Source organism: Alligator mississippiensis, chromosome 13 (assembly GCF_030867095.1).
Source record: "Alligator mississippiensis isolate rAllMis1 chromosome 13, rAllMis1, whole genome shotgun sequence".
Taxonomy (NCBI): Eukaryota; Metazoa; Chordata; order Crocodylia; family Alligatoridae; genus Alligator; species Alligator mississippiensis.
In genome coordinates this window covers 57,602,080-57,614,307 of record NC_081836.1, presented here as the reverse complement: position 1 = coordinate 57,614,307, position 12,228 = coordinate 57,602,080, and the positions used below count along the sequence as shown (strand labels likewise).

General features: G+C 64.1%; 1 protein-coding gene across 2 annotated transcripts in view; it reads left to right on the top strand.

The window, feature by feature from the left end:
• PKD1 (polycystin 1, transient receptor potential channel interacting) overlaps positions 1–12,228 on the top strand; it is a 91,130-nt gene extending 78,902 nt beyond the window's left edge. For both annotated transcript variants that reach the window (XM_059716463.1, XM_059716462.1), the window contains exons 27-46: positions 342–512; positions 886–1,029; positions 1,209–1,419; positions 2,137–2,263; positions 3,040–3,156; positions 3,392–3,441; positions 3,668–3,867; positions 4,399–4,504; positions 4,627–4,745; positions 5,637–5,839; positions 6,640–6,834; positions 7,487–7,626; positions 8,195–8,322; positions 8,835–9,009; positions 9,371–9,496; positions 9,813–9,987; positions 10,259–10,546; positions 10,680–10,814; positions 10,960–11,274; positions 11,562–12,228. In XM_059716463.1, the coding sequence (XP_059572446.1) occupies positions 342–512; positions 886–1,029; positions 1,209–1,419; positions 2,137–2,263; positions 3,040–3,156; positions 3,392–3,441; positions 3,668–3,867; positions 4,399–4,504; positions 4,627–4,745; positions 5,637–5,839; positions 6,640–6,834; positions 7,487–7,626; positions 8,195–8,322; positions 8,835–9,009; positions 9,371–9,496; positions 9,813–9,987; positions 10,259–10,546; positions 10,680–10,814; positions 10,960–11,274; positions 11,562–12,146 (3,710 nt within the window). In that variant the 3' untranslated portion in view covers positions 12,147–12,228. The remainder of the gene's footprint in view (positions 1–341; positions 513–885; positions 1,030–1,208; positions 1,420–2,136; positions 2,264–3,039; positions 3,157–3,391; positions 3,442–3,667; positions 3,868–4,398; positions 4,505–4,626; positions 4,746–5,636; positions 5,840–6,639; positions 6,835–7,486; positions 7,627–8,194; positions 8,323–8,834; positions 9,010–9,370; positions 9,497–9,812; positions 9,988–10,258; positions 10,547–10,679; positions 10,815–10,959; positions 11,275–11,561) is intronic.

Below are 12,228 nucleotides of genomic sequence, written 5' to 3'. Positions count from 1 at the left end.
ATCAGAGTCAGAGCAAACAAGCCGTCCTGCAAGGACATCCAGAGCAAACATCTCATCCCGGCAGGGTGCCAGCAAGCGAGAACGGGAGATCCCATCCCATCCCATCGGGAAAGAAAACACGCACCCCTGTCCACCGGCTGCCCTTTCCGAGCTGGGCGTAACACTGTCTGTGGGTGTGGGGAGGCCTAGGGGAAGCGCTGTAGAGAGGCACGCTCATTGCCTGCGAGCCGTCGCGTGGCCCCTCCACGGGCCGTTTCGTTCGGTCGCGGGCGGGAGGGGCAGGACGGACCCTGCAGTGGACGGGACCCCCCGTCACCGAGCTTCCAACTGCTTCCCACCAGGCACGACGGCCCACGTGGGGATCACGCTGTACGGCGCGGACAACAAGAGCGGCCACAGGCACCTGGACGGGGAGAACACGTTCCACCGCAACGGCCTCGACGTCTTCCAGATCGCCACCGAGCGCAGCCTGGGCAGCGTCTGGAAGATCCGCGTCTGGCACGACAACAAAGGTGAGGGCAGGGCAGCCTCCGGCCCGCGAGACGGGGAGGTGTTTGCACGGGGGCAGAGCTTGCCATCTTGCAAGGCTTCTGCTGCTCTGGGCTGCAGACCTGCCGCGGGGCCAGGCTGCCGCCGACCCGCACGCCTCGGGGAACCGGGCTGGTCTGGGGGCACTGAAAAGCCTCGAGCAGAGACAGACCCGAGCCCCTGGCCCTGCCCAACGCACCACGGCAGGGGAGGTTGGCAGGGGTGCTGCGGAGCTCGCTGTCCCCCCGCCTGCCCATCCCTGCGGGTGCCAATTCTGCGCAATGACCCCCGCCCTCCTGCCCGCACGCGGAGGGGATGTCTGCCACGAGGCGCCTCTCTTTGTTCCCCGGTTTTTAGGGCTCAGCCCCTCCTGGTATCTGCAGCACATCATCGTGCGGGACCTGCAGAGCAGCAAGAGCTACTTCTTCCTGGTGAACGACTGGCTGTCGGTGGAGAGCGAGGAGAACGACGGCATGGTGGAGAAGGAGGTTTACGCCGCCAGTGAGTGCTTGGCTGCTCGCACGGGGGTCTGGGAGGGCGCACGGTCCCCGGCTAAGGGACGAGCCGCTCCTTGGTGCCCGTCCCGTGCCCCGGAGCCGGCACAGGTCAGGGGCAGCCCCGGCCCTGGCTGGGTGGCGTGGACCTGGCCGGCGTTTCTCAGGCGGCTGCTCCGTGCGCAGGCGAGAACGAGCTGCAGAGCTTCTCCCGGATCTTCGTGGCCGAGCTGCAGCGGGGTTTCTTCGAGAAGCACGTCTGGCTGTCCATGTGGGACCGGCCCCCGCGCAGCCGCTTCACCCGGGTCCAGCGGGCCACCTGCTGCTCCGGCCTCGTCTTCCTCTTCCTCTGCGCCAACGCCGTGTGGTACGGCGTCGTGGGAGACGTCCATCTCAGGTGGGCCGTGCCGCCGTGCGGCGATCCGGTGCCTCGGTGCGGCTCCCCCCGGCTCCGTGGCAGCTGCAGGGGCAATCACGCGGGCTGCACGGCACGTGGGGCTTGCTCACGCGGTGGCCCTCTCCCCATCAGCTCCGTCAGCGTAAAGGCAGGGGACCGCAGGAGAGCCAGATCCCTGCTCCCCAGCCTCAGCTCCCACCTCCATTTCCCCCCTGCACCCATGTTTCACACCTGCCTCTACCCTCACCATCACCAACCAGTGACAAGGACCCTGCGGGAGTCCAGCACGCTCAGAAACCAAGTGTCACAGGATGGAGCAGGCACCGTGGGGACCCCCGGCATCAGCTGCGGAGGCGCCAGGCTCACGGGAGGGCATTGCAAACGCCCTGGCACTGCTTCGTCCTGCAGCTTGGGGGTCTCAGAGTCCTTTTATAGCCAGTTGAGAGACTAAGTCATAAATCCCCCTGAAAGGAGGGCACTGGGAGGGGCTGAGCAGAGTGAACTCTTTTCAAGGGAATCTGCCAGTAGAAAAGAAAAAAATTGAGTGGCAAACGCAGCCAGCAATAGCTGGGTTTTGCATCCCAAGGCATCACCCCCTCTTCCCCGTCTTAGACTGAAGGAAAACCCCCGGGGTGGTTGAAACACAGATGAGGGCAAGGCCGTGTGCTGGCAAGGTCAGCTCTGACCCCCTCGCCTTTCTCTCTCCGCCGTCTTCAGTAACGTGGCTGTTTCCAGCCTGATCCCGGTCAGCGTGGACACGCTGGCTGTCGGGCTGGTGTCCAGCGTGGTCATCTACCCGCTCTACCTGGTCATTTTGTTCCTCTTCAGGATGGCTCGTAGCAAGGTAAAGTGAGCTTGGCGGGGGTGGAAATGGCTGGCTGGTTTGCGCCGATCCCCGGTGCGTTTAGACAGGGCCGGGGTCTGTCATGCTGGACGGCGTTCCTGCCACGAGCAGCACCACGGATGGGAGACGCAGCGTCCACCCTACAGCAAGGCTCCCTAAATACTTAGCGACCCTATAAATTGCAGCCCTGAGTCTTGTCTGTCTGCAAGTCCAGAACGAGCTTCCCCAGGAGCTAGACCCACATCCCTGCTTCTCTGGCTGCCCAGCCCGGGAGGCACTCACACCAGGCCCCAGGTCTCTTCCTGCGGGGCCTGGTTTTATTGCACACGCAGAACTCGCCAAGGGCTGGACTCAACGCTGCAAAGACATTGCAATGCTGCAAACCGCTCGGCCCCCCAGGCTGGTGCTCACCGCCTGCCTGCAGCTGCCCAGGTCTCGGCGGGGGCTGCCAGCCTTGCCCGAGCACCGTGGCTTACCAAAGGTTGCACCAAGCAGCTTCCCAAGGCTCTTATAGCAATGACCTGGCCCCTCCTCGGCAGCTCTGATGAGCCCTGCTACCAAACACCTGTCCCTTCGGAGGCTCTGCACGGTGCTGGCGTAGCCCAAGCGCCTAAAGGCATGTGGGTGCCCAGCTGGCCCCGATTTCCCACGCCCGTGTAAGCCAGGGCAGCCGGTCCCGCGGGAGGGAGCAGTTAGGACCTGGGGTGCTGCATAGGTAGGAGCTGGGGATGCAGTGGAGCCCCTTCGAGCACCTTCAAGCTCCCCCCGTCGTGCAGGCGTCCGTCAGCCACACGCTGACGCACTCGGACCAGCAGTCCCTGGAGATCGATAACTACCTGGACTCCTCGCTCCTGGAGAGCTCCTTCCTCACCTTCCCCGGGCTGCGGGCCGAGGTAAGCGGGCGCCGCCGTGTCGCTCCCCCCGCCCCGAGCCGAGCAGAAAACGACTGGGGTGCAGGGACAGAGCCAGGCAGGACCTCATAGAAACCCTGGGAGGGAGCTGCAGAGGTCTCATCTGGTCCACCCCCTGCCTGAGCCCCATCCTGACCTGGCGGCATCCGCCCGCTGGGATCGGACCCAGAACCGGCCAGCGCCGCGGGGCTGGAGCTCCTTCTGTTTCTCCCCGCAGGCCGTTTCCGAGCAAACCAAAACCGACCTGCTCCCGGACGACTCAAAAAGGTGAGCGCGAGGCAGCGGGTCTCTGTCGCCCTCGAGACCCCTCAGCTGCAGACGAGGCACCGCGGAGCCTTTTGGGGCGCTGGGCGCCGGATAACGAGGGGCGCTGCTGGGCTGGGGGCTCTCCTAGCCGGGTCGTTTCCGCGGGTGGGGGGCGAGGAGTTTCTGCCGACGTCTTTTCCAAGCAGCTCGTGCTCGGACCCACGCGGCTCTGCTTCCTCTCCCGTAGCCTGATCCAGTGGCCCTCCAGCGAGGCCCTGCTCACCTGGCCGGACCTCCTCAGCGACCCCTCCATCATGGGCAACACCATCCAGAAGCTGAAGCGCGGCCGGACGAGCCGCCACCTGGGCCTCGAGACACCGCTGGCGGCGGAGGACGGCTTGTCGCTGGGCTTGCACCAGGGCCAGGCCAGATACATCTCTGCCTCCGGTGAGTGTGCAAGCAGCCCAGCCTGGACCGGGCCAGCGCTTGACCCTGCTGGCGCTGGGAATAGACTTGTTGGCAGCGAGCCTTAGCACCGGGGCTTTTGGGGCTAGGACTTGCTCCCAGAGCAGCGACAGACACATGCAGAGACCACACAGGGTGGGGGGGAAGGTCCCTGGCACCCCTTGCTGCAGCCTGGGGGAGACGCCCACCATCGTGCTCCTGCTCCTTGCCCTCCAGCCCGTCTGGGGGAGGCTGCGGTGCAGATGGCGGAGGAGGGCTTAGCTTTTCCCAACAGGAGCACCCACCAGCCGGCCCCTTCCCACTGCCGTGGATCAGGAGCTGCTGCATAGAAACCAGCGGTGCCCCCAGGGAAATGCAGATCCCCGTGCATGGGGCACCGGGGGAGAACAGCACCTTCCCCTCTTCATGCCTTTGCCCGAGCGGGATGTGGGAGACAGGGTCTCTACCCCGTCCTCCACGGGACCCGGACCTTGCGGTCCCACTGCTCCCCTAAGGGCCCATCTGTTCCCCCAGACGAAGACCTGATCCGGCAGATCCTCGCCGATGGAGCCAGCGGCATCTCCCACTCCCAGGACGTGGGGCACTACGGCAGAGCCGAGACCGACCTGATCTCAGGGCTGTGAGTACGCGGGGAGGCGGTGGGGCTGAGCCTGGCATGCTGCCCTCACGCCCTGTGCCTGAAGGCAAACCCCTGCTAACGAGACCCCGTCGTTTGCTGATGTCATTGCTTTTCCGGGGTAGATCCAGCGTGTTTGGGGAGAAGACCGAGACCATCGTGCTGCAGAAGCTGAATGAGAAAGGGCAGAGCGTGGCACCTCCTCCCAGGGAAGTGAGCAGGTCGGCCAAGCCTATATGGACAGGTACGCGGGTGGCCAGGCCCTCTCTGCTGCCAGCGGCCAGCGCGGCGGGTGTCCTCCCTGCAGCCGGTGAGGGAGAAATCCTGCAGCCAGAAAGGATAGGAAGGGCAGGTAGACAGACACGCAGGTGGCCAGGGGCAGAGAGGGACACACGGGGTATATCCCCACCTCCTACCATTTCACGCTCGCTTGTCTTTTCATCCCCGGATCCCATCCAAATCCTCCAAAACCTTCCCAGCTGAAGCCCTAGCACTGCACGTCTTGCTCCAAGGCATTGCAACAAACCCACCCCTCGCTGCTCCTATCCTGGTTCCAGGATGACCGTGAGCTAATCGGTCTGGCCCCCATAAGGCTGGAAACACGATCGCCCACGAGACAAGCAGCTCATCTTGCTCACTGCACTACCGGCCTATTTGTTCGGCACGGTTATTTAATCCCAAGGGGTGGAGGGGAAGGATCCATGTCTGAGCAGACCATGCAAGCCACCCCATCCTGGAGGTCTCAGCAGCAAGCAGGAAAGGCCAAGGCTCCTGGGGACATACGCACTGAGATGCTGGACAGCTCGGCAGGCCCTCCACGCTGCCCGAGTGGACAGGGCCACCCAGGCTTCGAGTGACACCCGCAGCACTATCTGTCTGGGACTCTAGTTAGATTTGTCCCAGGGTCTTGGGCAGACAAGCCCCGCTCTTGCATGCGTGCACACACGCACACGACACTGCAATCTGGTGATGCCGCCTCCTACCTGGGGGCAGCTGCATTTGAGCAATGACTGTAATATAGGTGCATGCACTCCTATAGCTAGTGGGAGATGTGCCAGACTGCTGCTGCCTGCTCAGGTGTCTGGGGTGCCCGGGGCGACTGTTCTCCGCTGGTCACGTGCTTTGCTCCCCGCAGCCACAGACCGTGCGTTCCAGAAACGCCTGCTGCCCTCCTGGTGCTCGTACCTGGCTCACGCCATCAGCCTCCTCCTCGTCGCCGCCTGCTTCGGGGTCTCCGTGTGGATCGGCTTGGGCTTCACCTCCAGCGTCGCTCTCATGTGGCTCATCTCAGGGATATTCAGCTTCCTGGCCTCCTTCTTGATCTGGGAACCTCTCAAGGTGAGAGCAGAGAGAGGGCAAGCCTGTGTGCACGCGTGTGTTGCTCCTTCCCCACCTCTCTCAAAAGGCTGAACGTCGCGGGGCAATCAGTACCCACCCCTGAAAGCTAGACAGGAACCTGGGGCTGTGCGTGTACCTGTCTGCATGTATTGCATTGCACACATCTTCCACGATGAAGGAGGACACTACATTGCACTGCACACTGCATTGCACGCTTCCTCCACGATGAAGGACTTGCACTGCACACTGAATTGCATGCTTCCTCCACAATGGAGGACTTACACTGCACACTGCATTGCACGCTTCCTCCACAATGAAGGACTTGCACTGCACACTGCATTGCACACATCTTCCACGATGAAGGAGGACACTACATTGCACTGCACACTGCATTGCACGCTTCCTCCACAATGAAGGAGGACATGCACTGCACACTGCATTGCACACTTCCTCCATCTGTTGCCTCTATTAAATGGGGTGGGACCTATCTAATCGTTCCCTGGGGGTGCCCTGGAGCCCAGCACAGGAGAACCACCGATGCAGAGGCTTGTCCTTTGGATTAGTCCACCCATTTCAAGGCTGAGCTGAGTTTCGGTGCTCGCCACATGCCTGCGGAGGTCTGCAGGTGTGGAGGTGCAAGGGTCCGAGCCAAGTGGATTCCCCTTCCTCTGCTAAAGCCTTGAAAAGATGAGAACACAGCTCAGACTCCCACCTGCTGGGAGGGGAGGGGAGGGGGGATGTCCAGAGGTCCAGGACCAGCGACACCACAGACGGCTGATGTGCCGTGTCCTCCGTGGCAGGTGCTGGTGGAAGCCCTCTACTTCTCGCTGGTCGCCAAGCGCCTGCACCCGGAGGAGGACGACACCTTGGTGGAGAACCCGTTTGTGGAGCACGTCTCGGAGAAGATCAACAAGGTGAGGCCTCCTCAGGGCTTTGCCCTTTTCCAGGCCAAGGAGGAGGCCAGGAAGGTCAAGCTGCTGCACAAGATGCTGAAGGTAAGAGCTGGCGAGGCTGGCTGTCTGCTGACCCCCCGTGCAGCCCAGGGCTGGCTCCCAGGCCCCTCCAAAGGGCCCCAGACACTCCCTGCACCGTGCTGGGCTCCAGGGCACCCCCAGAGCCCACCCAAGGACCTGCGCTGCTCCGTGTGAAGTGCCGCGGAGGAGATGGGAGCGCTCCCTCCTCGCTGCGGAGAGCAGCTACTGCACACGGGCACTGGGGAGCGCCTCGCAGACCCGTCCGCGTGCCCCCTCCCAGCTCAGCGTCCAGAAAGGGCTGCCCATTCGGTGCAAACCCGTGCGTGCTAATGCCCCAGCTTTAAAAGAAAGGAAAGGAAGTTATTTCTAGCAGAGCAACGTCGCTTTGAAGAGCGGCACCCCTAACAAAGGAGAGGCTGCCCTGGCTGATGTAGGGAAGCCAGGGGTGGGTGCTGCGCTATCCGTAGCAGCTCCCGCATCCTGGGCCTGGGCTTCGTTGAGAAGCTGCTTCCCATATGGGAGGAAGACCCATGGGCAGGGCCCGATCCTGCTGCAGTGGAGCCAAGGAGGGGTCCTGCCACCGTCACCCCACGGGAACAGGACCTGGGTCAGCCTAGTTGGGGGAAGGCTGTCCCCACGCCGTTCAGCTTGACCCCGCACCTCTGCTCCCCAGAACTTCCTCATCTACATGCTCTTCCTGCTGGTAAACCTGCTCACCAGCTACGGCGACGCGTCCCGCAACAGCCAGGCCTTCCTGCTGCAGAGCTCCATCAAGCAGCAGCTGGGCAGCGAGGACTTCCTCTGCATTAAGAGGTAACGGCGGCGTGCGGTGCGGACTGTGTCCCATGCAGCCTTGGGCAGGGGTTTCATGCTGGATATCGCCGAGCGGACTTCTCCCCCTGGGCTGTCCTGAATTGGACGTTTCAGGGCAGGTGGATCTGCCCCAGCTCCTTCGCCTCGAAGGGGAAGGGCTCTGCCATGGCCCACGTCACATGGCCGGACAGAGACTGTCCCTTCTCCCGTATCCTGGATGCCTCTTTATTCCCTCTCCTGTTGTCAGACCCACGGGAGGGTCCAGCGGGTCCTTTCCCTGGTGAACATCTATGAGACAGGCCTGACAGGGTCCAGCCAGCACTGTCTGGGCTGACTCGCCCCCCTTGGGCCTTTGCCCCCCTAATGAGCAGAGTCCCGTGACCTCGGTGATAACTCTCAGCTGTGCTCAGAGGCCGCAGAGATCACCTCTCCAGCGCTCGTCCCTTTTGTACGGGCATCGGAAAGGCAGGCGGCTCTTCCAAGCGGGCGCACCGGGCTGCAGGGCGACACCACATATTGCATCCACCCTACGGGTTTTCCCTCTCTGTTCCCGTCCCCGCGTGCGCAGGTCCGACGAGTTCTGGGTCTGGATGTCCCAGGTGCTGTTGCCGTATCTCTACAACAACCAGTCGGGCCGGGAGAGCCACAGCCTGACGCTGGGGGTGCCGCGGCTGCGCCAGCTCCGCTCGCAGGAAGGTACGTGGGGACAAGCCCCATCCGCGCTGTCCCATCTCCTGCCCCACATAGCTCATGCCGCAGCACAGGGAACTCTGAAACTGGACAAGGAGGCTTTTCGGTCGGGTCCCACTGCCTGGCGCTGTCATCTGGGGGGGACAATGCCCCGGTCATTTGGGGGGGGGACAATGCCCCGGTCATTTGGGGGGGGCCAATGCCCCGGTGCCCCTAGATAAATGACATCTCCCATCTCCGAGCATCCCAGACTTCCTCCCAGCTCGTGGCTTCGGAGGCTGCTGTAGCAGGTCCTTCCTGACGAGCCACAGGGCCCCAAAGATGGGGCTCGCACTGGCAGTCTAAATGCCATATTTACTCATAAATGCTGGTAAAGGGCTAAGCGGCGAGGATGGGAGCAGAAGGCGGGTTTGACTCGAGGAAGACGATGGGGAAGAAACCGCCATCACCACCACGTGGCGGGGTGGTTGTCCCGGGTCGTGCCAAGCCCCGGGCTCACGCTGCACCGTCTCTTCCAGACAAATGCCTGGACCCCATTCAGGAGTTCCTCAGTGGCACAGACACAGCGGCGGTGAGGAAGAGATGCATGTACCGCTCTGGCAGTTTCGATGCCAGCGATCACACCGTGGGCTGGGACAGCGGGCCTGGGAACCGGACAGCCACGTGGTCCTACTCACCGCCCGACCTGGCTGGGTAAGGGCAGGGAGGCACGGTGTCTGCTCCGTCCACAAAGTGCACCCCATGGCCGGGTTCTTGCAGACAATTTGGGGGGATCCCTCGGTCTCCAGCTGTCACGTCAGCCAAGCCAGGTGCTGTCCCTCGACTCCAGCAGAGTTGGTGGCGTGCAAAGCCTAGAGGTTTTCTAACTCTTGGCGTGAGTTAGGAGCAAGTGGAGCCCGGCTCTGCAGGGAGATGGGGGTGCGGGGCGTAGCCCTCGGGTGTTGGATCAGGGTTTGCTCTTGCACAGACATCAGGGGCTGCTCCTGTCCTGGGGGGTCGAGCTCTCTGGCAGCCCTCCCTGCAAACTCACCGCTTGGCCACCCTTCCCTTGCAGGGTCTGGTACTGGGGCTACTTCTCTGTCTACGACAGCGGAGGTTACACCCAGGAGCTGGGCACCACCTTGGAGGACAGCAGGGCCCGCCTGGACTTTCTTCAGCACCACGGCTGGATCGACAACATGTAAGCCACGCTCCGGGGCACCACGTGTGGGGTGCGTGGTGGCTGGGGTCGGCAGGGTTAGGGTTAGGCTGCGGGGGTCGCAGATGAGGGAAAGGGGAAGGAGGAGCCTTACGCTGAGACTCCCCTCTCAAGCCAACCTACCCATCCAGCCCCAGGAGGGAGGTGCTGCTTGGGGCTGAACTAGAAAAGCATCATCCTAAGCAAGACAGATGCAAGGCCTGGGCTGCTCTAGCAGCTCCCGGGACCCTACGAACGTGGGGGCACCGAAGACAGAGCCCGCACTTGTCCCCGTGCCCTGACCCCTCTGCTCTCCCAGGAGCCGAGCGGTCTTTGTGGAGCTGACGCAGTACAACCCCGGCGTGGACCTGCACGTGGCCATCACCCTGCGGCTGGAGTTCCCCGTGGCGGGGCACGCGGTGACGGCCGTCAACATCCAGCCCTTCCCGCTGCGGCGGCTCAGCGGGGGAGTCACGCTGCAGCTCGTCATGATGGTCAGTCCAGTGCTGGGATCGCTGGGGGATGCAGCGAGAGGATGAGCCTTGCATTGCTTCCCGCTCTCCCGTTTGCCTGGGAGCTCAGTGCAGTCCCAGGAGGGAGGGAGGGGTGCCAAGCGCCAGCAGCGGGAGAAGGGCGCAGGGTGCAAGGCCGTGCCACGTGCAGGCAGATCATCCTGCTCCGGGCTGCTACGTGAGGAGGTCTCCGGTGGCCGGCGTGCTTGCCAAGAGCGGCCTTGCTCCAAGCGCCTCCCTCTCCCCCGCCTAGGTCTTCCTCATGATGTTTGTCGTGTACTTCGTGGTCTCCGAGTCCCTGGCCATCAAGAAGGAAGGCCGGGCTTACTTCGTCCGGCTGGGGAGCTACGCCCAGTGGCTGCTCATCCTGCTGACCACCTGCTCCGTGGTGGTGCACCTGAGCCAGGCCACCATCGCCGACCAGCAGTGGGCCAAGTACCTGAAGAACCGCAGGGGCTTCACCAGCTTCTACCAGGTGGCCTTCCTCAACAGCGTCTTCAGCAGCCTGGCCGCCTCCCTCCTCTTCCTGCTGACCATCAAGGTAAGGCCGCCGGCTCGGTTCGGCAACGGGCACGTCCCGCTGTCGTGACGTCGGTGACAGAAGTGGCAGCAGAATCCCAGAGCGGGGACGTGCGAGGCGGCGTACGAACCGCGCTCCTCTTGCTCGCCCGCAGGCCGCCCAGCAGCTGCGCTTCGTGCGGCAGTGGTCCGTGTTCGGCAAGACGCTGCAGAAGTCCGCGAAGGAGCTGGCCGCAGCGGGGCTGGCGTTTGGCATCCTCGCCCTGGCGTACGCCCAGCTCGGCTTCCTGGTAAGCATCCTCAGTGAGGACAGGAGGTGCCCCAAAGCCTGGTCCCCCACTGGCATCGTCAGCCAGGGTCCTGGAAGGCAGGTGCCTCCAGGCCGACCCCCAGGGACAGCCCCCATCTCACTGCTCGCCGCCCGTTCCCTCGCAGCTCTTCTCCTCCTGCTCCGAGTCCTTCCGCAGCTTCGGCAGCAGCCTCCTGCTCCTCTTCGCCCTGGTCCGGGGCAGCGCGACCCTGCGTCCCAGCCCGCCCGAGCCCTCGGGCTGGCACGGCTTGTTCTGCGCCAGCTACGTGGTGCTGGAGCTGTGGGTGGTGCTGCGGCTCTTCGCCGCCGTGCTCCTCCACCGCTACCGGGAGATGCACTTCGAGCTGTACCGGCCGGCCTTCGAGCCGCAGGACTACGAGATGGTGGAGCTCTTCGTCCGCAGGCTCAAGATGTGGATGGGCTTCAGCAAAGCCAAGGAAGTGAGTGCGGCTCGCCCGGGCTCCCCTTCCCCCTGTGGGCACGGTGCAAGGGCGCACGGGGTTTTCTGGGAGGGGCTGGGGCAGGCCCGGAGATGGCCGGCTCCTCTCTGCGGGGTTGCCCAGCCTGGGATTTAGCACGTAGGACCGCTTGCCACCAGGACGAGGGCACGTGACCCTCCGCCAGGCTGGCCAGGGTCCCAGGTAGCACCCACCCCCCAGCTCCGTCCCCGGTGCGGGGACGCGAGGGTCCACATGGGCCGGCTGCAACCCCTCGCTTTCCTTTCCAGTTCCGGCACAAGGTGCGATTCGAGGGGATGGAGCCATTGCCCTCGCGCTCCTCCAGCGACTCCAAGTCCTTCCGGGGCCCGACCCCCAGCGCCGCCTCGGACAGCTCCCGGGCCTCCACCTCCTCCAGCCAGCTGGACGGGCTCAGCCTGGTGCTGAGCGCCAGGGACAGCCTGGAGGTGGACGCCGACCTCCGGCGCCTCCTCTCCCTCTTCGAGATGCTGCTGGCCCAGTTCGACCGCGTGAACCAAGTGACGGAGGACGTGTACCGCATCGAGCACCAGCTGGAGGGCACGCAGAGCCGCCGGGCCAGGACGCGGCGCCTGCGCGGGACCCAGGCTGTCCCGTGCGCCCCGGGCTGCGGCGGGCTGGAGCAGGGCGAGAACGCCTCGGACGTGGATTTCCCGCTGCCCTCCCGGTCCCCCGGCGCCCCGCAGGACGGCCCGGGCGCCGTGCCCAGCCGGCTCGTTCGAGCCAGCCGGGGCATCGGCGTGGCGTCCCCGCACAAAGGCTACGGCACCCTGGCGCCAGCCGTGAAGAAGAGGCCCCTCCGGGCAAAGAACAAGGTCCACCCCAGCGTGAAGTAACGGGACCACGCAGCATCGCCGAGGGGACACGTCACGGTGCTGCCTGGTGGAGGGCAGGGAGATCCTCGCGGCGTGGAGAGCC